Here is a 27,486-nt window from a genome sequence, read left to right on the forward strand (position 1 = left end):
ATCTTCAGCTCCTGTGGTAAGTGTGTGAATGTGTGAGTGTGTGAGTGACATTTGCAGAGGCATTGGCTCTTGGGTTGAGAGTGGCCAGACAAGGACCCCGGGATTTTGTTAGTTGCTGCGGAACATGACATTCCGTCAGTCATTCAGTATATCTATGGTGACTGTATTTTCTAAGTCAAATGCTGGGACCCACAATCTAATGCAAAAGAGAGGGCTCTGGGAAAGGACAGTCCAGAGCGTGAAGCGGGGACCATGTGGACTGATGTCGGGGTGCGACTCACTCCCAGGCTGGCTTAACCTCTCTGTGCCCTAATTTCTACGTGGTGTAAATGGGATAATGATACACAGTGTCTTAGTCCTTTCAGGCTGCTCTAGGTTCCACCTACTGGGGGCTTAGCAGCAGCAGCCGTGGATTTCTCACAGCTCTGAAGGCTGGACTCCAAGGTCACGGCCTGGCAGGGCTGACGTCTGGCAGCTGGCGAGGCCCCTCCTCCTGCCTTCTCACATGTCCTCAGAGGGCAAGCAGCCCTTGGGGCCTCTTTGCAAGGGCGCTGATCCGTCATGAGGCTCCACCTCCTCACCTCTCACCCATCCACCTGCTAACAGCAGCACTGGGTCTGGTCTCAGCACACAGCCTGCTTCACAGAGGAGGAGCCTCATGGGCTTGGGGTGGGGAGGAAAGTTGTCCTTAGAGGTCAAACACTGGGAAGTGCTGGGCACACCGGTCCTCACTGAGGGAGGCATGGCTGCCTGTGTTCTCAACACTGTCTTCACTGTCCTCCCCTTCTAGCCTGCTCCTCGCCTCATGGAAGGACAACCCACCATGCTTCCCAGTGCCCAGCCTGGCTGGGGTGTGCCTGGGCCCCTCGGTGCTGCCGGCTGACACTCTCAGACACCTTTGACTTCAGTAATGTGCCTCTCTTGGGGCAGTGGGCTGTGTGCCGCTGGGTTCACCGCCCAGGCCTCACTGCGATCCCTGGGTGGTGGGGAGAATGGGGACTCCGTTCCTCATGCAAGGGCAGCTGGCATCTCTGGAAAGCGAGACTCCTGCTGTGAGTACAGGTGCTGCTCAGACGTGGGGCTCCTCCCCAGGCAGAGCCTCACACTGCTCTGCAGACACATAGGCTGTGTGGGCCACTCCCAGCGTCGTCACTGTGTCCCCTGCCTTCTGCTGCCTGTCAGTGGCTGCTCAGAACTGTAACGAAATCCTTGAAAATAAAAAATTTCCAACAAGATAGGGTCTCGGCTTATCTTCAGTTTAAGAACTGAGCTGCTCAGACTTCACAGCAGTCCTTCCTTGGATGAAACCCACAGATGCAGCAGCTCCTTCAATCTGACCTGGCCATGTTGTGGCCAATGCCCAGTTCCTTGGGCCTCAGAAGCTGTTGCTATCTGTCAGGATTCACTGTTGGCCTCCTGAAATTTTTGCAACAGTTTCGATTGGGTGCCAGGAAAGCGGTTTCTATTCCCCAAGAATAGGAGCACTTTTTTTTTTTTGAGCTGGAGTTTCGCTCTTGTTACCCAGGCTGGAGTGCAATGGAGCGATCTCGGCTCACCGCAACCTCCACCTCCTGGGTTCAGGCAATTCTCCCACCTCAGCCTCCTGAGTAGCTGGGATTACAGGCATGCACCACCGTGCCCAGCTAATTTTTTGTATTTGTAGTAGAGATGGGGTTTCACCATGTTGACCAGGATGGTCTCGATCTCTTGACCTTGTGATCCACCCGCCTCGGCCTCCCAAAGTGCTAGGATTACAGGCACGCACCACCATGCCCAGCTAATTTTTTGTATTTTTAGTAGAGACGGAGTTTCACCATGTTGACCAGGATGGTCTCGATCTCTTGACCTCGAGATCCACCCGCCTCGGCCTCCCAAGGTAGGAGCACTTTCACAGCATCCCTGCAGAAATACGCATGGGGGTTGCTTGATCGATTCAGATAAGGGCTTTTTCTCCCTCTGGAGAATTCTTTTCAACAGGGCAGAGATTCTGAGCCATCTTTGCTTTTCCCTTCTCCAAAAATAGCTGGGGAGATTTTATTCTTGTTGCTACACCCCTGGGGATCCTGAGGGAGCAGTGGGCTCCTCCATCTGTGGCACTGCTGTGAGAAGCCCCATGGGACTGAGGGAGCCCTGGCAACACTGCCAGCTCCCTGCAGGGAGGGAACTTCAGAGGCAGCTTCAGCATCCTAGGGCACTGGGATTTACAGGTCAAAGATACTTTGGCAAGGCAACCTTCACCTGGAGGGGGCAATGGGAGAGAAGCAGGGTCCTGAGGGACTCAGAAGAACAGGGAGGAAAGAATGAAAGGGTGACCTAGCCTGGTAGCAGGACACCAGGAGCAAGGCAGTCCTAGGCTGGTGAGGGCTCCTGCTGCTCTTCTGAGTGTGTGCATGAGAGCGTGTGCATGTAATAACATACAGTGTACATGTGATAACGTACATATGTGACCATGTGCTTGTGAGAATGTGTGCATGAGTGAAAACTTGTGCATGCATGTAAGAGCATGTACATATTAGCAGGTGTGTGAGAACGTGTGGATGTGTGAGAACGTGTACATGTGCACATGCACGTGCATGTTCATGTGTGTGATGTGTGCATGATGCATCCATGTGTGAGAACATGTGCATGTGAGAACGTATATGTGAGAGCATGTATGTGCGCAATGTGAGAACGTACATGTGTGTGAGAACGTGTGCATTTGTGTGAGAATGTAGTGTGTGAGAACATGTGCATGTGTGTGCATTGCAGATGTGAGAACATGTGCATGTGAGAATGTGAGCATGTGCATGTGTGAAAACGTGCATGTGTGTGCATGTGAGAATGTGTGAGCATGCACATGTGTGCAGGTGTGAGAACATGTGCATGTGCGTGTATGCGAGAATGTGTGAGCATGTGCGTGTGTGAGAACATGTGCATGTGTGCATGTGAGAATGAGCATGTGCAGGTGTGAGAATGTGCAAGTGAGAATGTGTGAGCATGCACATATGTGTGCAGGTGAGAACGTGTGTGTGTGCATGTAAGAATGTGTGAGCATGTGCAGGTGTGATAACGTGTGCATGTGAGAATGTGTGAGCATGTGCAGGTGAGAACGTGTGCATGTGTGAGAATGTGTGCATGTGAGAATGTGTGAGCATGTGCAGGTGAGAACGTGAGCATGTGCAGGTGAGAACGTGTGCATGTGTGTACACGTGAGAATGTGTGAGCACATGCATATGTGTGCAGGCATGAGAACATGTGCATGTGTGCATGTGAAAATGTATGCATGGGAGAGCATGTGTGTATATGTGAGAATATGTGCATGCATCATGTGGTTGTGTCTGCATATGTGCGAGTGAGTGTGTGCATGTGTGAGCATGGTATGAATGTGTGTGCACTGTGCACACGTGTGTAAGTGTGCATTAATTCTCCTGCTGTACTGGGTAGCAGTATCTCATCTCCTGGCTCCTCACCCTTGCCAACTGAGTCTGCCACTGGCATCTTCAGGCCTGAGTCACAGCAGAGCTCCCGAGTGATGTCTCCGATGAGGAACTGGCACTGCAGGGAGGTGGCCACGAGGGGTCACTGCTGCTGCGTGGTCCTCAGTGGCCATGTGGTGACTGCGGCCTCTGGGCCTCACCTTGCTTGGATGCAGAGAGGGAGTGAGTGACAGACCAGCTCGAAGAATCACAATAGGCGCAATTGTTTCGTCAGAGGCTGCTGTGCTCCTGCCCTGGCTGCCAGATGCGGGAACTGCGGCGGGTATAGCCTTTGGAGTGCTAGGTGTGACTGGCTCTCCCTGCACAGTGCACCCTGAGCCCTGCAGCGTTGCAGTTTCTAGGCTCTGGGTTCGGTGCCCGGGACACCCCCAGGAGGCCCTGCTGACTTCCTGGGCTCCCCGAGTGTGTTCCCAGGGAGCTGCTGTAAGACAGACCACCTGTTCCTTGTGTCTGGGCAGGGTCAGCGGCAGCGTGTGAGTGGATGCATTTGGTGTTTACTGTAGACAGTATTCTGCAGACCTGAGCATGTGTCTCAGCCATGGCTTTGTGATTCTAGAAACGGACGCGGTCCTGCCCGGCCCTGGAACACGCCATGCTTGTTCCACCGGGCTCTGCCTACCACGTGGTTTGCCACATGCCTCTCGCCTGCCCTCTTGCTAGAACAGTCTCTGAAACCTCTCATCTGCAATGGCTTCATAATTGGAGTGCCTTTGCTGCCCATCCCTTCTTGCTCACAATTCAAGAACTTTGTTCTTATAGTTTCCAGGGAGCTGGGATAAGTCAGTTTTTCATGCATACTATTTACCTTAATGCACTGTTTACACAAATGATCACACTGTGTGAGCACTGCAGTCATTTCAAACAGTGCCCTCAGCTAATTGCCTCACTTTGAAATGCTAAATTAAGTGTTCATATTGTATTCATTAATTCCCAAGTCCAGTTATATTTACTTCAATAAATAAGAAATGTAAAAAAAGTCATAAGTAAAAGTAGGTAAAGATATTAGAAAAGGGGAAAAGAAGATGGTTCATTCACTGGAATCTGTGCCATGGCAGCCTGTAAGAAAGCCGTGTCACTGCCCAGGACCGGGCCATGCTCACGGCATTTGGTGGAAGGAAGATGTTCCTGGCTATGGGGCCTGGGGCCCCTCTGTGGATCCCTGTGGAGAACTGTGGGGTAACAGTGAGTGGCATCTCTCAGGAGGTGCATAGTTAGGGTCTGTGGGCCATTTCTCCTCAGATGTCCTCCAGGGCAGGCCTGGACATGTCTCTCAGGATGCCATCAGCCCAGGCCTGGGCGAATCACCTAAGCAAAGCGTGGCAAGACCACTCTTCTCACAGGGAATCAAAGCCACTGTGTTCAGTCCACAGTTTTCTGGTGCTGAGTGTCACGAAGAGGGGAGACTTAGCATCTCCAAGCAACAGGACCCTCTGGAGGCTCACTAGGATCACCTGCTTGACATATGGAGCTGGGGACAGAAATGCTGGGGGTCAATCAGAGCTGTGAGGCCTTGTCCCCGCCGCCCACTGGGGCCGGGTGCTGCCATGCACAGAGCTGCTCCCTCAGCCTGGAGTGTCCTGGATGTCCTCAGGCCGGTCATGCTTCATTCTCTGACCACTGGGCAAGGGCGGTGCCCTCTGTCAGGCTCTCTCCTGCCGTTTTTCTCAGCCTGTCCACAATTACAACCAAACCTTCCATGGTGAGCGTACTGCCCTGGGATCCTGGAGGCTCTGGAGTGTGGAGCCTACAGTGGCTGCTTTTCCTGCGTGCGTGTCCTCAAGCTGTCCCAGCCTGGCCATGTAAGCAGGATGCCGGGCAGAGCTGTGCCTTTCCCGGGATGAGGGTGTGGGGCGGAGGCAGCCGAGCAGCAGGCAAGACACTGACCTGCTCCTGGAACAGGAAGGGGCTTTGTGAGGTGCAGGCAGTGCTGGGACAGAAATGACGAGATGCGTTGATGAGAGCACCCAGTGCTGCAGGGAAGACGGGGAAGAGGCACGAAGCTGTCCTCGAGGAACCACAGGGTTAGGCGTCCGCACAGAGGCGTCGGCACTGTGTATTTGCTGGGACGGTTTATGATATTGGAATAGCAGCATCCTTGGCCCCGTGCAGCAAGTTTGGCCGTTAAACTTGTTAGTGGCTGTGCGTGTGTACATGTGTGAGTTAGCGGCTGTGCACATGTACGTGTACGAGTTACCAGCCGTGTGCATGTATGTGTGTGAGTTAGTGGCTGTGCGTGTGTACATGTGTGAGTTAGCGGCTGTGCACATGTACGTGTATGAGCCAGTGGCTGTGTGCATGTATGTGTGTGAGTTAGCAGCTGTGCATGTGTACATGTGTGAGTTAGCGGCTGTGCACATGTACATGTATGAGCCAGCGGCTGTGTGCATGTATGTGTGTGAGTCAGTGGCTGTGCGTGTGTATGTGTACGAGTTACCAGCCATGCACATGTATGTGTGTGAGTTAGCAGCTGTGCGTGTGTACATGTGTGAGTTAGTGGCTGTGCACATGTACGTGTATGAGTTACCAGCCGTGTGCATGTATGTGTGTGTTAGCGGCTGGGCATGTGTACATGTGTGAGTTAGCTGTGCATGTGTATGTGTACGGGTTACCAGCCATGTGCATGTATGTGTGTGTTAGTGGCTGTGTGTGTACGTGTGTGTTAGTGGCTATGCACATGTATGTGTACTAGTTACCAGCCATGTGCATGTATGTGTGTGAGTTAGCAGCTGTGCGTGTGTACGTGTGTGAGTTAGCAGCTGTGTGCATGTACATGTATGAGTTACCAGCCATGTGCATGTATGTGTGTGAATTAGTGGCTGTGTGTGTGTATATGTGTGAGTTAGCGGCTGTGTGCATGTACATGTATGCGTTACCAGCCATGTGCATGTATGTGTGTGAGTTAGCGGCTGTGCGTGTGTATATGTGTGAGTTAGTGGCTGTGTGCATGTACATGTACGAGTTACCAGCCATGCGCATGTACGTGTGTGAGTTAATGGCTGTGTGCGTGTATGTGCATGAGTTAGCCATTTGCGTGGATGTGCGTCAGTTACTGGCTGTGCACATAGACGTGCGTGAGTTAGCGGCCACACATGTCGATGTGCGTGTCTTTACCGGATGCACGTGTCTTTACCAGACGCACGCATGGACATGTGTGAGTTAGTGGCCAGGCATGTGGACGTGCATGAGTTACTGCCTGTGTGTGTGGATGTGCATGAGTTAGCCACTGTGCGTGTGTACATGTGTGAGTTACTGGCCAGGCACGTGGAGGTGCCTGAGTTACCAGCTGGGCATGTGGAAGTACGTGAGTGACCAGCTGGGTGCATGGACGTGTGTGAGTCGCTGGCTGTGTGTGTGTACGTGTGTGAGTTACTGGCCAGGCACATGGAGGTGCCTGAGTTACCAGCTGGGCATGTGGAAGTACGTGAATGACCAGCTGGGTGTATGGACGTGTGTGAGTCACTGGCTGTGTGTGTGTACGTGTGTGAGTTAGCTGCTGTGCACATGTTTCTGTGTAAGTATTCACACATACACATATATGTGCACACATGAGTGCTTTGATGGTGACCGTAGCTGATGGTGGGTGGACAGAAGCCCCCAGTTTTCACAGGCAAGCCCCTTCTCTTCTCCCATGATTTTCAGGCAGCTCCCAATTTGAACTTAGTTGCCAGTGGTGAGACTTGGAATCAGGGTCGCTCATGGAATGCCAGTTCTGGAGGAAGAGCAGGACCCTTGTTCTGAGAATCTCACAGAGGGGCTCCATCACCGAAGGCCTCCTGCCTCAGCTGCTGCTGTGGCGATGAGCTTCCAGCTGGGAGCTTGCTCGGTGTGGCCTGCAGGACTCTGGAAGTGGACGGGTCAGTCTGGCTCCGATGATGGGTTATGTCGATTGGGTGCAGGGCCATGGTGTAGAAAACGGAGTCAGAAGTAGAAGAGAGTTCATGGGGAGACCCTGAGCAAGGTCAGATCCCAGGTGGGGTCTTGGCTGTGTCCCAACAGCACTAAGACAGGAGTCCTGCAAGGGCTGTGTGCAGAGGATAGGGCCTGAGGCTGGGGGTTCTGGGTAATTTCGAGGGTGATTAAATGGTCAGCTGGTGAGGCGACTTCTGTGTGATTGTTGTGAGGACGTGGGTGACGGGAGCACCATCCCCGGTGGTGAGAGTGAACGTGGCACAGCCTGTGATGCTGATGAGACTGTGGTGAGGATGTGGGTGACGGGAGCACCATCCCTGCTGGTGAGAGTGAAGATGGCACAGCCTGTGACACTGATGAGACTGTGGTGAGGATGTGGGTGACGGGAGCACCATCCCCGCTGGAGAGTGAAGATGGCACAGACTGTGACGCTGATGTGACTGTGGTGAGGACGTGGGTGATGGGAGCACCATCCCTGCTGGTGAGAGTGAAGATGGCACAGACACTGTGACGCTGATGAGACTGTGGTGAGGATGTGGGTGACGGGAGCACCATCCCTGCTGGTGAGAGTGAAGATGGCACAGCCTGTGACGCTGATGAGACTGTGGTGAGGATGTGGGTGACGGGAGAACCATCCCCGCTGGTGAGAGTGAAGATGGCACAGACTGTGACGCTGATGTGACTGTGGTGAGGACGTGGGTGATGGGAGCACCATCCCTGCTGGTGAGAATGAAGATGGCACAGACACTGTGACGCTGATGAGACTGTGGTGAGGATGTGGGTGATGGGAGCACCATCCCTGCTGGTGAGAGTGAAGGTGGCACAGGCTGTGACGCTGATGAGACTGTGGTGAGGACATGGGTAACGGGAGCATCATCCCTGCTGGTGAGAGTGAAGATGGCACAGCCTGTGATGCTGATGAGACTGTGGTGAGGATGTGGGTGACAGGAGCACCATCCCTGCTGGTGAGAGTGAAGATGGCACAGCCTGTGACGCTGATGAGACTGTGGTGAGGATGTGGGTGACAGGAGCACCATCCCCGCTGGTGAGAGTGAAGATGGCACAGCCTGTGACGCTGATGTGACTGTGGTGAGGACATGGGTGATGGGAGCACCATCCCTGCTGGTGAGAGTGAAGACGGCGCAGTTATTCATAACTGCCGAGGCTGGGAAACGACTGGGATGCTTTTCTATTGGTGGAGAAGGATCTGTGGCGCGGCCAAGCAGTGGGCTTCATTCAGTGCCACAAAGGAGCCACCAGCCATGGAAACACGTGGAGGCCCTTCCATGAATGCTACCGAGTGAAAGAAGCCAGTCTGGGAAGGCCACATACTGTGTCATTCCAACTCTGACACTCTGGACAAGGAAAACTGTGGAGACAGAACAGGGGTCCACAGCCAGGGTTTGGGACGGGGGAGCAGGCAGCACACAGCCATGTAGGGCTGTGGGATCGTATGTTCTTCCAAACACACAGAAGGTACATAACAGCGTGGCCTCTGCACAGACCATGGCCTCCGGGTGACAAGGATGTGTCAGTGTGGACTTGTCGATTCTAACAGACACGCTGCTTTGGTGGGGGAGGTTGATAATGTGGGAGGGTGTGTGTGTGTGTGTGTGTGTGTTTGTAGGTTTTGTGTGTGTGTGTGAGGGAGGCTGTGTGTGTGTGTGAAGAAGGCTGTGTGTGTGTGAGGAAGGCTGTGTGTGTGAGACGAAGGCTGTGTGTGTGTGTGGGGAGGCTGTGTGTGTGAGAGGGAGTCTCTGTGCATGTGTGTGTGTGTTTGAGAGAGGGAGGCTGTGTGTGTATGAGGAAGGCTGTGTGTGTGTGAGAGGCTATGCGTGTGTGAGAGGGAGGCTGTGTGTGTGTGAGAGGCTATACGTGTGTGAGAGGGAGGCTGTGTGTGTGTGAGAGGCTATGTGTGTGTGAGAGGGAGGCTGTGTGTGTGTGAGGAAGGCTGTGTGTGTGTGGGGGCTGTGTCTGTGTGAAAGGCTGTGTGTGTGAGAGGGAGGCTGTGTGTGAGGAAGGCTGTGTGTGTGGGAGGGAGCTGTGTGTGTGTGTGTGAAAGGCTATATGTGTGTGAGAGGGAGGCTGTGTGTGTGAGGAAGGCTGTGTGTGTGTGAGGGGGCTGTGTGTGTGAAAGGCTATGTGTGTGTGAGAGGAAGGCTGTGTGTGTGAGGGGGCTGTGTGTGTGAGGAAGGCTGTGTGTGTGTGAGGGGGCTGTGTGTGTGTGAAAGGCTATGTGTGTGTGTGAGGAAGGCTGTGTGTGTGAGGGGGCTGTGTGTGTGTGTGTGAAAGGCTATGTGTGTGTGAGAGGGAGGCTGTGTGTGTGAGGAAGGCTGTGTGTGTGTGAGAGGGAGGCTGTGAGGGGGCTGTGTGTGTGTGAAAGGCTGTGTGTGTGAGGGGGCTGTGTGTGTGTGAGGAAGGCTGTGTGTGTGTGAAAGGCTATGTGTGTGTGAGAGGAAGGCTGTGTGTGTGTGAGGAAGGCTGTGTGTGTGTGAGGGGGCTGTGTGTGTGAAAGGCTATGTGTGTGTGAGAGGAAGGTTGTGTGTGTGAGGAAGGCTGTGTGTGAGGGGGTTGTGTGTGTGTGAAAGGCTATGTGTGTGTGAGAGTGAGGCTGTGTGTGTGAGGAAGGCTGTGTGTGAGGGGGCTGTGTGTGTGTGAAAGGCTGCGTGTGAGAGTGAGGCTGTGTGTGAGGAAGGCTGTGTGTGTGAGGGGACTGTGTGTGTGAAAGGCTATGTGTGTGTGAGAGGAAGGCTGTGTGTGTGAGGAAGGCTGTGTGTGTGTGAGAGGAAGGTTGTGTGTGTGTGAGGAAGGCTGTGTGTGAGGGGGCTGTGTGTGTGTGAGAGTGAGGCTGTGTGTGTGTGTGAGGAAGGCTGTGTGTGTGAGGGGACTGTGTGTGTGAAAGGCTATGTGTCTGTGAGAGGAAGGCTGTGTGTGTGTGAGGAAGGCTGTGTGTGTGTGAGAGGAAGGTTGTGTGTGTGTGAGGAAGGCTGTGTGTGAGGGGGCTGTGTGTGTGTGAGAGTGAGACTGTGTGTGAGGAAGGCTGTGTGTGTGAGGGGACTGTGTGTGTGAAAGGCTATGTGTGTGTGAGAGGAAGGCTGTATGTGTGTGAGGAAGGCTGTGTGTGTGTGAGAGGAAGGTTGTGTGTGTGTGAGGAAGGCTGTGTGTGAGGGGGCTGTGTGTGTGTGAGGAAGGCTGTGTGTGTGAGGGGACTGTGTGTGAAAGGCTATGTGTGTGTGAGAGGGAGGCTGTGTGTGTGAGAGGAAGGCTGTGTGTGTGTGAGGAAGGCTGTGTGTGAGGGGGCTGTGTGTGTGTGAGGAAGGCTGTGTGTGTGAGGGGACTGTGTGTGAAAGGCTATGTGTGTGTGAGAGGGAGGCTGTGTGTGTGAGAGGAAGGCTGTGTGTGTGTGAGGAAGGCTGTGTGTGTGTGAGAGGAAGGTTGTGTGTGTGTGAGGAAGGCTGTGTGTGAGGGGGCTGTGTGTGTGAAAGGCTATGTGTGTGTGAGAGTGAGGCTGTGTGTGAGGAAGGCTGTGTGTGTGAGGGGACTGTGTGTGTGAAAGGCTATGTGTGTGTGTGAGAGGGAGGCTGTGTGTGTGTGAGGAAGGCTGTGTGTGTGAGGAAGGCTGTGTGTGTATGAGAGGAAGGTTGTGTGTGTGTGAGGAAGGCTGTGTGTGAGGGGGCTGTGTGTGTGAAAGGCTATGTGTGTGTGAGAGTGAGGCTGTGTGTGTGTGAGGAAGGCTGTGTGTGTGAGGGGACTGTGTGTGTGAAAGGCTATGTGTGTGTGAGAGGGAGGCTGTGTGTGTGTGAGGAAGGCTGCGTGTGAGGAAGGCTGTGTGTGTGTGAGGAAGGCTGTGTGTGTGTGAGAGGAAGGTTGTGTGTGTGTGAGGAAGGATGTGTGTGAGGGGGCTGTGTGTGTGTGAAAGGCTATGTGTGTGTGAGAGTGAGGCTGTGTGTGTGAGGAAGGCTGTGTGTGTGAGGGGACTGTGTGTGTGAAAGGCTATGTGTGTGTGAGAGGGAGGCTGTGTGTGTGTGAGAAAGGCTGTGTGTGAGGGGACTGTGTGTGTGAAAGGCTATGTGTGTGTGAGAGGGAGGCTGTGTGTGTGTGAGGAAGGCTGTGTGTGTGAGGAAGGCTGTGTGTGAGAGGAAGGTTGTGTGTGTGTGAGGAAGGCTGTGTGTGAGGGGGCTGTGTGTGTGTGAAAGGCTATGTGTGTGTGAGAGTGAGGCTGTGTGTGTGTGAGGAAGGCTGTGTGTGTGAGGGGACTGTGTGTGTGAAAGGCTATGTGTGTGTGAGAGGGAGGCTGTGTGTGTGTGAGGAAGGCTGTGTGTGTGAGGAAGGCTGTGTGTGTGTGAGAGGAAGGCTGTGTGTGTGAGGAAGGCTGTGTGTGTGTGAGGGGGCTGTGTGTGTGTGGCTGTGTGTGTGAGGGAGTGTGTGTGTGTGTGTGTGTGTGTGTGTGTGTAGCATGTGTGGGGAATGCATGGAAACTATCCATACTTTCCACTCAATCTTGCTATAATCTAAACCGCCGTAAGGACAATGCCTGTTACCAATGCACGGGACGGTGTCTGTGTCCTCTGCAGTCAGCGCCAGGATGGGCCGAGTCAAAGAGAGTCAGTGGTTACTTTATCTCAATTGTCAAGTCATTAAAATATCTGCCAAAACTGACTTTAAAAGCACAAACAATATTATGCATTATATTCTGTGTATTCTAAATACATGTTTAAAAGAACGTTTTCAAGAATGCCTAATATATGTTGTTCTGAAAACATAACATTGTATGCAAGAAACCAAATATAAAGAATGAGGCAGGATCTCAAGGTCAGGAGATTGAGACCATCCTGGCCAACGTGGTGAAACCCCGTCTCTACTAAAAATACAAAAACTAGCTGGGCATGGTGGCACGTGCCTGTAATCCCAGCTACTTGGGAGGCTGAGGCAGGAGAATTGCCTGAACCCAGGAGGCGGAGGTTACAGTGAGCCGAGATTGCACCACTGCACTCCATCCTGGCGCCTGGCAACAGAACAAGACTCTGTCTCAAAAAAAAAAAAAAAAAAAAGAACAAGGCAGTTACGCTTGAGAAATGATTTGCTCAGGACTTTCCTATCAATACGGGAGTTGTCTTTGGCCGTTTTTCTTTATGAAAGCCGAGCGATTTCCTGAGTCTCCCTGGGCCAGTGGCTCTCAGTGCATGTTGGGAAGCGTTGGCTGCCCACAGATGTGCTTCTCTTGTATTTGGTACCAAATCACCAAGCCTTGTGTGCAGACACGGGAGTGGCCAGTTGGGGCCAGGACCTGCAGGCTCTGCCATGACCTGAGCTGGCCACGCACGTCCACCCCGGGGTGCATTTTCCAGCGTGCACAAGAGTCCGGGAGAGCTGTGGGTGGCCGGGCACCGTCACTGCTCTGGGGCCGGCCAAGAGCACCTTCCTTTTGAGGGTTGGGGGGCAGCTCCGGGCACTGCTGCGGAGTGGAGCCCTGGACTTCTGAGCCTGTGCCAGCTTCGGGGATCAGAAGACCCTGCCGGCCCTGGCCTAGGATTAGGACGAATGGTTACCTTATTTCAACTGGCAAGTGACTTGGGGTCCGGGAACATGGCTTCTGGTTCTTCCCACTCCCTGCTCTGTGGCCCTGAAGCCTAGCAGAGTTCTCCGTTGTGAGCACAGGGGTTGGGCCATCTCAACGAGCCATCCAGTTCCTGCTTGTGGCCTTTCCATTTCCAAGACATTTTCATTGGAAAAGTAGAGTACGAACATTAGGTATATTTTAAGTCATTCCGTATTTCTCCCTCCTCCTCCCGCTTCCCACCCCTACTTGCACAGAATGGTTTGTATCTGAGGAAGGCAAAGGAGTGGGCACATCTGCCTGTGTTCCCGCTGTGCGGCCCGTCCGTCACGGACGGTGGGTGGAGCCGGCCTCTGCAGGCGTCCCTGAGCGCACTGTGCCTTTGTGTGGCCTCGCAGGGATCTGGGTCCAGCTCACACAGGGGGCAGCGCGGCTGGGCTGCACGGAGGGAAATGGCGCAGACCTGGTGTCTCCCCCTCGCCATTGTCCGCCTGCCGCCTGCGCAGCTGCCAGGCTGCCTCCTGTATGCTCTGGGCTTTGCAGAGTCCCACAGAAACCTGCAAGATGCTTGCAATACTCAAGGTTATTTTCTGCTAATCACCCGGCCTGCCGCCTGAGCATATATGTAATATCAGACCAGCAATTACTGTGTCAGCCTGGCTCTCGGCAGTGTGTTTCTGCTAATTACACTTGTTGCATTTGAATGGCTTTCTTCAGCCAAGCTGCCAGGGGAAACCATAGTGAATAATACAGGAGACCATTTCCCTTTCCACCCGGCCTGAAGCTGCAGATGGCCGCCCTGTGTGGAAGCTGTAGTGCCTGAATTCATCTTTTGTGTGCACCAAAGAAGGTAATTTGAATGTTTGAAACCCCCACGGGAAGCTTGTCTCAAAGTGAACAATCGCCAAATAAGGACTAATTAGGGTCTAAATTAATTAGAAGTTGTGGTAGGAAAGGATGTTGGTGAGCGGAGTCTGCCGTTTCAGACCAAAGGAATAGAGCGAAAGAAATTAGTCCCCATTAGTACCACAGAGTTCGCCAGCCTCGGCCAGAAAGCAGCAGCCGTGGAGGCCGCCCTGGCCTCCCATGCAGCCTGGGGGAGACGTCGCCACGATCCTTGTAGCTCCCACAAATTAGTATTTATATTTCCCGGGTGTTGTGTTTTTGTCTGGAAAACTGGCCCAGAATGTTATTGACTTTACTTTTTCCATTGTCACTGAGTTGTCAGAAGCAAGTTTTTAAAAAAAAAAAACGTGAAATTATGTAAAAGGAGGGCCTGGGGGTCATGGAGGACAGTGGAATGGAAACATTCCAGCCACACCGGACTCCTGCGCCCTTTCTCTCCAACTTGGTGTTTGTGTTTTCCACGAAGCTCGGTTTTGATTGAACAAACCAGCACCTTCCGGGTGCTTCCAGGCCCTGGCAGCCCTCTGGTGAGCCGGACTCCAAAGCCTCACCGTGGCATACGACCCGAACACACTGCAAGGACGTGTGTGACACCTTCCTGCTGTCTGAAAATGAAACGTCTCGTTCTGTCTTCTCTGCTTCCTTCTCACAGATGGAGTGTTTGGAAGGTGCCAGAAGGTTCCGGCAATGGACTTTTACCGCTACGAAGTGTCGCCTGTGGCCCTGCATCGCCTGCGAGTCGCCTTGCAGAAGCTCTCCAGCACAGGTAGGGCGGGCGTGGGCTGAGGCGTGGTTGCCACCTTGAGCACTCACATGGGTTTTGCTTCTCCTCCTGGGTGGCGAGGAGCTGGAAATGGACTGAATCTGCGGTGTGGTGATGGGAGGGGCGGCTCGGAGCCTCGCGCTGGGCACACGGATGGTTCCTGCAGGGGGCGTCTGTTCCCAGGTTCAGAGGAGCCCAGGTCTGCTGCCACCTGTGTCCCCAGGAGGAGATGCAGGAAGGCTGCAGTGGCCCGTAGCTGGGCCTGGCGCAAGGTGGGAGGGCACCGGCTGCGTACGTGGGCCTGTCTGGGTCCCGTGCATGTGCATTTCAGCCTGGAGAGAATTAGCCTCTGCCTGTCTCCATTGTTGTGTAGCCCCTTCCAAGAGTGAAGCTGCCTGTGTAACCATCTGCCCCTGGTGGCTAGCTGATCACCTAGGGGAGTGGTATCATGCTGGGGACTCAGGGTTGGTCTTTGTGGTGGCTGACTGGGAACTCAGGGGTGGCCACAGCAGGGCTGGCGTGGTGAGTGGAGCCCAGGTGCCACCTCCATCCCTGTTACCATGGCCACATTGTTCATGGGTCCACTGGGAGCTGGGGAAAGAGGCTGACTGGTGTCCACAGAAAGGGTTGCTCTATCCACTTGGTTATTAAATCCTCCTCTGCTGGGCCAGGTGCAGTGGCTCACGCCTATAATCCCAACTCTTTGGGAGGTGGAGGCAGGCGGATCATGAGGTCCAGAGATCGAGACCATCCTGGCCAACACAGTGAAACCTTGTCTCTACTAAAAATACAGAATTATCCAGGTGTGGTACTGTGTGCCTGTGGTCATAGCTACTCAGGAGGCTGAGGCAGGAGAATCGCTTGAACCCAGGAGGCAGAGGTTACAGTGAGCTGAGATGACACCACTGCACTCCAGCCTGGTGACAGGGCGAGACTCTATCTCAAAAAAAAAAAAAAAAATCTCTGCTGAGGTCACTCTTTGGTGGACATTCTCATGGGACATTTATATCTTAGCACTTTCTTCCACTTCATAGAGGTCTATCTAAGATGTCTCTTCCCAGATGCCCTTGTCAACAGTGTTTCCAATCATATTCTGTCCGAGTTCTGGCCATCCGGCCAAACCATTGGCCACAGCCCATTAATTGGTAAATAATCACACATCTGGTCACTTCTTCCAGGAAAAATGACCAGCCAGGTGCACTGCTTCATGCTCTGCTCACTAGGAGGGTTTCTTTTCACCTCTTTCCTTCAGGGGGTCCCAGCAGGGGCGGTGTGTAGTGCTGCACGGTCTGATTTTGGGTGGTGCCTGGACATTCGTTACACAGAACATCCCGAAAACAAAGCCCAAGTCACCTGAACCCCACGGTCCATGGGAAACTCTCCACAAAGCCAAGCTGCAGGTTGAGAGAGAGGAGCATGTGTGGCGGTGTGGGCCAGAGCGTGGGGCCACTTCCTGACACACACCACGGGGGCCTCCACGTGGGAGGCCACTTCCTGACACACACCACGGGGGCCTCTACGTGTGGGGCCACTTCCTGACACACACCATGGGGGCCTCCATGTGGGAGGCCACTTCCTGACACACATCACAGGGGCTTCTACGTGTGGGGCCACTTCCTGACGCACACCACGGGGGCCTCCAGGGCAGCTTGGGCCCAGCTCCTTCTCCGGACGGCCACTGTCATTTGGCAGTGGGGTACCATGCACAACCCAGCGCAAGGCTGGCAGGTCAGGTAGATACAGGTGTCAGCGTAGATGGCACAGATGTAACGCTGCCAGTGCAGGGACATCTGTGCAGTCAGTCATACTGAGGGAAGGTTGTGCGAATGTTCTCCTGTTACATTTTCTGAGTTTGCTTGGCTTGCTAGTCTGACTCTGTTTTTCACCTTTCACTTTATTATCTCTTGAGAAGAGGGAAAAAAGCCACTTTCTTATCCACCTTCTTATTTAAAAAGCACACAGATGGGCCGGCGTTTGCCAAGGTGGTGGCTGGATGTGCTAATGGAGGCCAGAGTCTTTCAGTGAGATGGGCATGGTGCTTCCAGAATCCCCCCGAGCCCAAGTGCGCCCCGGCTCTAGGAATGTATGAAGCTATCCCTGTGCTGGCGCCTGCTGGGCTCACCTTCTTCCCACCCTCCGCCTCCACTCCTTGGGATTAGGGAGGAAGAGAGGACCAGACAGGAAAAGCTACATTCAGAGTTTTAAACAGAGATTTTAACTTTGGAATCTGCTCATCGGGAGCCTCTTTTCAGGTCCAACCTTCCCTCCACACCATTTCTGGCTTTACCTTCCTCATGCTGAGCTCCAGTCAGGGCTTCATCCGATGACCCTGAGCCTAAAGCAGACTCTGACTCAGGAAAGGGCTGCATCCTAAGAGTGGCCAGTGCCTTCCCCCATGACTCTGCTCAGCCCCATCTCCCTGGGAGGGCTCTGGGAATCCCTCACTGCCTTGATACTCGCTGTGAGCCTGAGATAACCTTTCACTATGTCCACATTTCTGGTACCTGTTCTTGAGGATAAGAACATCTTCATGGAGACGGAGTCCAAGGCAGCCCTCTATGGAGAATGGGGGTCCCGAGCAGCCCTGTGTGGGGCTGAGGGGGTCCCAGGTAGACCCATATGGGAACAGCAGTCCCAGGTAGCCCTGTGTGGAGATGGGGGTAGCAGGCAGCTCTGTGTGGGGAAGGGGGGGTGTCCCAGGCAGCCCCATGTAGAGACGGGGCTCCCAGGCATCCCTGCATCTTCAGTCTTGCTCAGGCTCTGGCTGATCATCTTCCCAGTTATGTCAGAACTGCCCATGGCCTGGAAGGCTGGAGCCTCCTGCCCAGCTCCATCCCCAGGGGCTGCGTCCTGGGCTGTCGGACTCTCTAGACAGTGAAAAGTCATCTTCTGCATTGTGGAGACAATTGCAGACACATTCCCAGCTGGTTCTGACACAACTGTGGAGTGTGTCCTGGGCTGGGTGTTTCCAGCAAACCCCAGGGATTATCTGTGGCAGGAGGCCCCTTCGGTTGCTGGGGCCATTGGTGTGTCTCAGCCCTGCTCCTGCACCCAGTCTGGGATGCAGGCTTTTGAAAGGTGAATGTGCTGTGAAGGCATACATACCTGCAAACATGTTCACAGGCTCATGTGTAGATGCCCACACATGTGCACACACACCTGCACGCTAACACACATGATCATGTGTAGATGCCCACACACCTGCACCCACACTCACATGCTCATTTGTAGACACCCACACATGCACAAACTTGCACATACACCTGCACACACACATGCTCACATGTAGGCACCCACACACCTGCACATACTCACATGCCCACATGTAGACACCCACACACCTGCACACACATGCTCACATGTAGATATCCACACATGTGCATACCCACCTGCACACTTGCACACACATTCACATGCTCACATGTAGACACCCACACACCTGCACATATCTGCACACACACATACTTGTGTGTAGACACCCACACACCTGCATACACACTCACATGCTCATGTGTAGACAGCCACGCACATACACACATCTGCACACACACCTGCACATGCACACACATGCTTATGTGTAGATACCCACACACATGCACATGCATCTGCACACACACCTGCACACATATATGCTCAGATGTAGACACCCACACACCACACACTCACGTGCTCATGTGTAGACACCCACACACCTGCACACAATTGCACACACACATGTCCACATGTAGATACCCACATATCTGTACACACATATGCCCACATGTAGATACCCATATATATGCACACACCTGCACATGCATTCATGTGACATTTGGCCCCCCACATGCATGTACACCTGCATACACATTCACATGCTCACATGTAAACACATACATATGCACACACCTGCACACATATGCTCACATGTAGACACACATACACACACGTGCACATGCATTCATATGCTCATGTGTAGACACTCCCCCACATACCTGCACTCATTCACATGCTCTCATGTAGACATATATGCACAAACACCTGTACATGCATTCACATACATGTAGACACACCCCACACACCTGCATATGTATTCACATGCTAACGTGTAGACATCCACACACCTGCACACACACCTGCACATATACTCACATGCTTATGTGTAGACACCCACACACATATGCACATACCTGCACATGCACTCATGTGCTCATATGTAGACACCCATGTGCACACACCTGCACATGCACTCACATGCTCACATGGAGACACATGCAAACATAGCTGCACATACTCATATGCTTATGTGTAGACATACCTGCACACATATGCTCATGTGTAGACACAGATGCACACACTTGCACATGCATTCACATGCTCACATCTAGACATACCTGCACACACACCTGCACACACATTCACCTGCTCATGTGTAGACACACTCACACCTGCATATGCACTCATGTGCTCACATGTAGACAGACACATGCACACACACCTGCACATTCATTCACATGCTCAAGTGGCAGACACACACATGCACACACACCTGCATACTCACATGCTCACGTGTAGACACACCCACTCATGCTCACATGTAGATACAATGCACACATACCTGTACACACATGCTCACATGTAGACACCCCACACACATGCAGACACGTGCTCAAATATAGATGCCCCACATATGCACACATACCTGCACATACACTCATGTGCTCAGGTATGGACACCCGTACCTGGACACACCTGCACACACACTCATATGTAGACATACACATGCGTACATACCTGCACATCACTCATGTGCTCACATGCAGATGCCAGCACACCTAGAGACACCTGCATGTGCACTCATATGCTCACGTGTAGACACACCACACACCTGCACACTCAAGTACTCACATATAGACACATGCACACACTCACACACTCACATGTAGACACCCACACACATGCTACTCACCTGCACATGCACTGATGTGCCCACATGTAGAAACACACATGCACACACACCTGCACACACATGCTTATGTGTGGACAACCATATACACACCTGCACACATTTATATGCTCATGTGTGGGCACCCACACATATGCATACACACCTGTACATGCATTCACATGCTCACATTTAGACACCCACACACACACTTGCACATGTACTCACATGCTCACATGTGGACACCCCCACACACATGCAATGCGCATAAAGATGCATTCCTGCACAGACGTGTACCTATACAGACACGTGCTTACCTACCACCATATTGCCCCAACTCATTTTGTCTCTGGGCTTTTCAGATTTTTAGCCCTGTTAAGAAAGCCTCAATAGTGACTAGCACTTGGGAGTCCAGGAAACACCAGGTCTTCAGGAAAGAATAACAAATCCTGGTGTTTTCCTGAGTTTTGGGTAGTGTTTGGGTAGGGAGGTTTTTCGGGATTCCAGAATGATTCCGTCTTGGTAACTGCACTTGAAACAGAGTTGGTCGTAAGCTTCTGTCTGTCATCTTCATCCAGGTTGCTTCTTGGAGGTACAGTTTTTGGATTCACTAACAGACAGCTGCTTGTGTGGCCTTTGGAGGCCTGCACGTGACGGAGGTAAATGGGAGTAAATTTTACGACCTTCCTCCACATAGATGTGTACTTTACAGGACAAAATACGCGCACTGGGTTTTTACCATTCTTGTCTACTACAGGCAGCATTATTTAGTGGGCAGACACACCGCTCTCTCATGTATTAATTAAAAACAATACATTGCCCTTTTTCTGAGAAGCTTTTAAAATTCAGCATTTAAATATCACTTGTTGGCATGCAATTTGCTGTCCTGAAAATGACTGTAGATTCATTTCCTGGCAAGAATCTTCTGACTTACTGAGCTGCATGTCAAAAGCAAAAAGCAAGAAAAAAATGTACATAAAACATTGTTATAATTCCTTAGAAGGAAAAGAAATCCCCAAACAATATGGATTGGAACACAGAAATCCAAGGCTGGCCACGTGGGTCCTGGCGGGGATGGCGTCTGGGGGAGCTGCGCTGGGGCCGTGGCTGTGCTTGCCGGCGCAGGTCAGAGGAGCTGGGCTCTGTCTCCTCCTTGCCTACTCTCTGCCTGTGGCCTCCCCGTGCTTGCCTGTCTTGTTGTAACTCCCATCCTGGGCCCTTGGAGGCCAGAGGCTTTCTTTCTTGTTGAGAGGAGCTTAGATCTGTCCCCGACCCAGCCTCCAGGCAGATGTGTGCTGTGGGGGTTGGGGAGGGAAAATGTCTGGCTCATGTCTGGTGAGCACAGGTGGGTGTGCTGGAGTCAAGCATGGTGTTCACCCTCCATGGGACCTGCGTTCTGTCTGGCTGGACATTCCCATGAGGTGGGGGCACATCCAGAGGGACCACCATGGTGGAAGGGAGAGCACGTGGACATGGAGCTGTCCTCGAGGAGGGGCCTGGCAGGCCAGCACACCTGCAGGATGGCTGGTCTGTTCCTCCGATTCTCCAGTGCCTCCCTCGCCTGCACCTGTCGGGATTCTAATCTGTCTGTATCCTGAGGTGTTTCTGTGACAGGGCTTTCATTGCACACAACCCGCTTTCTAAATGGCCAGCACCAGCCTTGAGGTGGACATCCAGCAGCCCTGCATTGTGCATTGTGCATGAGGGCATGGCTCAGGCTACGCAGTGTGATGAAGGAGCAGCCCTGGACAGGCGCAGTGGCTCCTTCTGCCCCGTCTCATGCTCCAGCTGGCTATTGGTGAGGCCCACTGCCACTGAGGGACACTGTTTCCAATGTCATCACTCACAAGCTCTACCTCCCACAGCAGCCCAGAGCATGAATGCTTTCAGCTAGGGTTCTCACCACTCTGTGAGGAGCACGGCCCCTTCTCCACTGTCCCTTCAGCAGCATGTTCCTCCTTTCCCAGGCTGCCCGGAATGGCCTTTCCATCTGCATCCTCCCAGCCTGCCATGCGTGATTGCCAGGCGGTCCTCTAAGAGACGTGGCTTTGTCTGCAGCTCTCCTCTCTTCCCTCTGATCTCTCAACACAAGCACTTTAAAAAATCCACTCACGGTGAAGGAGGCTCGTTCTAGGACACACCTGAAAACTGTCAGCCTCAACACATCACCCAGATCCAAAGCTGCTTCTGCATTTTCAGGAATTTGTTACAGCAGCGCCCCCACTTTCCACTGCCAGTTTTTCTCTTATTCAAGCTGCTATCACAAAAATCACGAGTGGGCAGCTTACACAGGAAACATTCATTTCTCACAGCTCTGGGGGCTCTTGCAGATTGGGTGTTTGGTGGGGGCTGGCTTCCTGGTTCACGGGTGGGCATCCTCCCACTGTATCCTCATGTGGCAGATGGGCAAGGGGGCACTCTGGGATCTCTTCCATGTAGACATGAATCCCTCTGGCATGGGTGCATCTTCATGACCTAATTACCCCCAAAGGCTTCACCTCCTCGTGCTGTCACACTGGGGATCAGAATCTCAGCATATACGTTTGAGGACGACATGAAGACTCAGTGAGAGGCATCCTGTATCCTATGAACGTAGGGTATCTCATTGGTTACTTTTTATATTTGAACTAATCTTACGTTCCTAGGATAAGTCTGACTTGACCATGCCACATAATTGTGTTTATATGTTTCTGGATTCAATATCTCAGTGTTTTGTTGAGAATTGTTATGTTCATGTTTATAAAGGATATTTCTTAATCTTTGGATATCTTTAGATTTGGCATTATAGTAATACGTAACTGGTGAAACGTGTTAGTCAGGGTTCTCTAGAAGGGCAGACCTAATCCGATAGATGTATGTATACAGGGAGTTTATTAAGGAGCATCCACCCACGTGATCACAAGGTGAGGTCCCACAGCAGGCTCTGAGGAGCAAAGGTGGAGTCCCAAAGCTGAAGAACCTGGAGTGCGGTGGAGCATCCAGCGCGGGAGGAGGATGGAGGCCTGAAGACCAAACCTCTTTTCATGTCCTTCTGCCTGCTTTCATTCCGGCCGTGCCGGCAGCTGATTAGCTGGTGCCCACATAGGCTGAGGGTGGGCCTGCCTCACCCCGTCCCCGGACTCCTTTGGCATCACCCTCACTGACACTGGCAGGATACTTTGTACCCTTCAATCCAATCAAGCTGATGCTCAGAGTTAACCGTCACATCAAATTAATTGAAGAGTATTCTCTCTCTCTCTCTCTCTCTCTCTCTTTTTTTGGAAGATTGAGAAGGAATCGTATTAGTTCTTCCTTAAACATTTGAAGTGAAGCTATTGAAAATGGAAGCCATCTGACCTTGGGCTTTTCTTTATGAGGTTTTAAATTACTCACTTTCTTTAATTGTTATGGACATATTCAAACTTTCTAGTTCTTCTTGAGTCAGTTTCAGTAATTCGTATCTTCATAGGAATTTGTTCATGTCACCTAGATTACCTGATGTGTTGGCATGTGATTATTTATAGTATTTTTGTATACTCCTTGTAATTTTTATGTCTGTAGGGTCAGTAATAACTTCCTCTCTTTCTTTCCTGATTATTTTTGAGCTACTTGCCTAGTGTTTGCTCTGAAAATTAATATAAAATATATAATTAAGATCAAATTAATATTAATGCATTATTCAAATTAATGTCAAAATCTTAATTTACATGAATCTAGCTGAATTAATACCAATTTAATTTTCAAACACTCTCTATTGTTTTCTTCTCTTTCCCTCCTTTGTGCTGTTGTCATGAAAATTTTATGTTTATATGTTGTATGTTTATTAACACAGATTTGTAATTATTGCTTTATACAGGTTTTTTAAAAAAATAAGAGAAAATAAATGTTACATACCCAAATATTTGTTCTGTAGTCATATTTACTAAATAATTGCCTTTACTGATGCTCTTTATTTCTTCTGGATGCAAGTCACTGTCTAGCGTCCTTTCATTTCTGCCTAAAGCACTCCATTTAGAACTTCTAGGGAAGGGTTGTTAGCAAAAGTTCTCTTTGTTTTTTGTTTGGGAATGTATTGGTTTCTCCTTTAGTTTTGAAGGATAGATTTTCTGGATATAAAATTCTTGGATGATAAACTTTTTTCTCTTAGGACTTTGAATATATCATCCCATTGCTTCTTGGCCTTCATAGTCTCAGATGAGAAATTAGTTGTTAATATTTCTAATAGAATCATTGCCTATTTCCTGTTGCTTATCACAGAATATCTGAAACTGGGTAATTTATAAAGAAAAGGAATCTATTTCTGACCGGCTGAGACGTTCAAGGTTGAGGGCAGCATCAGATGAGGGTCTTGTTGCTGTTGGGGACTCTGCAGAGTCCTGAGGTGGTACAGGGCATCACGTGATGAGGACGCTGAGCTACTGTGCTAGCTCAGGTCTCCCTTCTTCTTCTTAGAAAGCCACCAGGTCCCCTCTTGTGGTAACCCATTAATTCACGAATGGATTGGATTGATTCATTCATGAGGGCAGAGCCCTCATGACTCAGTTACCTCCTCCCTCCTGATTCTGCCAAATTGGGGATTAAACTTCAACGTGAGTTTTGGAAGGGACAAATATATAGTCCATGACATGTGTGCCAAGTTGTTTCTCTTTTACTGCTTTCATCAGATTTACCTTGTCTTTGCATTTTGAAAGTCTGATTTTGATGTGTCTAGGGGTGGCTCTCTTAGAGTTTATTCTACTTGGAGTTCATTGAGTGTCGTAGATGTGTAGATTCATGTTTTTCATCTAGTTTTGGGAGTTTTGGTTCATTATTTCTTCAAATATCATTTCTTCCTCCTTTCTCTCCCACATCTGGGACTTCCTTTACATGTATCTCAGTACATTGGATGGTCTCTCACAGGTTTCTAATTTTTTATTATTCTTTTTCCTTTCTGTTCCTCAGACTGGATAATTTCAATTAATCTATCCTAAAGTTTGCTGATTCTTCTGCTGATAAGATCTGCTGTTGAGCTCCTTTACTGAATTTTTCAATTATTTTTGAAATATACTTTCTATTTCTTTATTAGTATTCTCTATTTGATGAGATACTATTTTTCTACTTTTCTTTACCTCTTTAGACATTGTTCTTATAGTTTTTGGAACATATTAAAAATAGCTCCTTTAGGCCAGGCTCAGTGGCTCATGCCTGTAATCTCAGCACTTTGGGAGGCCGAGGTGGGCGGATCACCTGAGATTGGGAGTTCAAGACCAGCCTAACCAACATGGAGAAACCCCATCTCTACTAAAAATACAGAAATACCCAGGCATAGTGGCGCATGCCTGTAGTCCCAGCTACTTGGGAGGCTGAGGCAGGAGAATCTCTTGAACCCGGGATGCGGAGGTTGCGGTGAGCTGAGATCGTGCCATTGCGCTCCAGCCTGGGCAACGAGAGTGAAATTCCATCTCCAAAAAAAAAAAAGCAAGCTCATTTAAAGTCTTTGTCTAGTAAGCCCTTTGGCTTCCCAAGAGCTGCTTCTATTGTTTTCCATGGAGGAGGCACACTTTTGTGTTTCTTTGCATGCCTCAAACATTTGTCTGAAAACGGGATATTTTGAATACTAGAGCTCGGCAGCTCTGAAAACCAGATCTCGCCTCTCCTTATGTGTGTTGTTGTTTGCTTAGTGACTATTCTGAACTAATTCTGTAAAGTTTGCATTTTTCATTATGTCTGGGCACCAAGTTTCTGCTATTTGGTTGGTGGTCAGATGATGACCAGACAGACAGCCTTAAATGCCTAGAAACAAGCGTCCGTCTCTGCTGAGGGTTCTGTGTGGGCGTGGGCCAAGCTCCAGCAGTCAGGCAGCAGTTCACAGCTCTGTTGCAGCCTTCCCTTCTTGCTGGACCAGAACCTCTACAGCAGCCAGGGGTGACAGCTTGGAGCCTCTTGAACCCGGGACACGGAGGTTGCGGCGAGCTGAGATTGCCTTTCCTGAGTGTGCACAGGCTGAGCAGGCACACGGCCTCTGTGTGTTGTGGCCACCCGTGTTCCGTGGATCACGTCCGAGCTTTGCAGACCTCATTTTCCCGCTTTTCCTGGGAGCTTTTTGTTAGCCTCTCGTTTGCCCCAGCGATTATCCTCTGCCTCAGGCCGCTGGTAAGTAGAACATCGTCTCTAAATATTTTCAACAAATGCCACCAGGGAAAAGACTTTTCACACATGTGAGCTTTGAGTTGGGTGCAATAGACAGCCTTTCCAGTGGGTCCTCCAGGGAACAGCCAGACAGGTGAAGCGGTGGCGATTCTCTGGGAATGGGGTTTGGGTCACCCTGACCCCGAAGTGCACTCTCTGGCGTCGTCCCGGCTGTTGGTTTTCGCTGCAGTTGTGGGCTGCTCATTTTCAAGCCTGCAGCAGAGTTGATGAGAGGGAGCTGGAAATAGGGAGAGTTAAGATGCCGGAAGTTCTCTGTTCTTACTGAGATTCAGCCTTTTTTTTTTTTTTTTTTAAGTAAATTGCTCTGATTCCTGCCAGACTTTAATTTCCAGAGTTCTGAAAAAGTTGATTCTGATATTTTTGGGTGGTTTTCTCGGTGCTTTTATGAAGGAGAGATTATTTAAGGTTCTTTGCCGTTTTCACTGATGTCTGCAGCTACTTTGAAGATTTCTTTTCTCTGGCCCTCTCCTCAGCTTTCTTGCTGCTGTCTTGGGGATCAGTGTGGGGGGACAACTTCACTTAGGTTTGATTTAAGTGTGATCTTGGCTTATTTCATCACCTAGTTGCTCGGTCTGTGTTTGTATGGGAACTGGGGAATACCCAAACACAATGCCGCCAAGGCCACGTTATCTCCTTCCCTCCCTCTCTCCAGCTCCCTCCCCATGCTCTCCCTTTCTCCCTCCCTCAATCTTTATCTCTAGTGTCACGTTTTATCTAATATGAAAATGAATCCCTATTTTTTTCTGTTGCCCTTTCCTTGTTAAAAATATCTGTTGGGTTCCGCTGTACTGAAGGAAAGAAGCCACTCTTGGCTTTAGAGTAGAAACCCAAAATAAAATTCTAACCCCCCCGCCAACCAGCTGAATGGACTCCTCCTCTCAGCCAAGGGCATTCTAGAGTAAACCTGAAACAGGTTCAGGCCGTGATGGGAAGGGGTGGTCAGACACACCACGTGATGCCCTCCTCTCCTTGTGCTCCGGCATGGCTGACCAGCATTAACGTTGAAACGGAGAACTGAAGACCCACAAAGCAGACTTTTATAGCCGTAACAACATGGCAGATCGCAGGCTCTGAAAGAAATGGAAGTGTTTTACCCCAAAACAGAATTATTCCATATATTTAAATGGCTTGCAAAGCTGTCTCTCTTGGGAAATGTCTGCATTCCGTAGAGAAGCCCTTTTCCTTTCCAGGTCTTTTCTCTGATCCAAGAGGGAGGTAACAACAGTCTAGTGCCTTTTCAAGTCTGATAAACATTTACCACTATCCTCTGGGAAGCCTGCAGCCGGTGGCTTCATCTGCATGATAAAAACCTTGGTCTCCACAGCCCCTTATCTTAACCCGGACACTCCTTTCCACGGATTCTAGGTCTTTAGATAAATTCAACCAATTGCCATTCAGAAATCCTTGAGTTCACCGAGGTCCTGGAAGACCCCGCTTAGCGTCGTCTGGTCTTTCTGGACCAACCTGTGTACCTCTTACGTGTACTGATGGGCGTCTTGTGTCTCCCTATCATGTATGAATCCAAGCCGAAGCTCTGCCACCCTGGGCACTTGTTCTCAGCTTCTCCTTGGCTGAGTCATGGGCCACTGGTCACTCACATTTGGCTCAGAAGAAATCTCTTCATCAGGAGCAGTAGTTGTTAGCACCTGACATCATATTAAAATGACTTGGGAGCCTCGGAAACCATGATGCCAGGGGCCTTACCCTTCGAGGATTCTAAACTGACTGGTCTCATATGGGGCCTGCCTTCAGCATCTCCTAAACATTCCCCAGGTGATTTCCGTGT

General features: G+C 51.0%; 1 protein-coding gene across 16 annotated transcripts in view; it reads left to right on the forward strand.

Moving 5' to 3' along the window:
• Positions 1 to 27,486, forward strand: part of PTPRN2 (protein tyrosine phosphatase receptor type N2) — a 1,018,236-nt gene that overhangs the window by 242,674 nt on the left and 748,076 nt on the right. For 12 of the 16 annotated variants that reach the window (XM_078343304.1, XM_078343314.1, XM_078343301.1 and 9 more), the window contains one exon: positions 14,501 to 14,614. In XM_078343304.1, the coding sequence (XP_078199430.1) occupies positions 14,501 to 14,614 (114 nt within the window). Of the gene's footprint in view, positions 1 to 1,180; positions 1,877 to 13,320; positions 13,793 to 14,500; positions 25,644 to 27,486 lie in introns of those variants that run through there. The other 4 variants (XM_078343312.1, XM_078343315.1, XM_078343309.1 and 1 more) reach the window with 3 other exon arrangements.

This window comes from Callithrix jacchus, chromosome 11 (assembly GCF_049354715.1).
Source record: "Callithrix jacchus isolate 240 chromosome 11, calJac240_pri, whole genome shotgun sequence".
NCBI classification, from domain to species: Eukaryota; Metazoa; Chordata; class Mammalia; order Primates; family Cebidae; genus Callithrix; species Callithrix jacchus.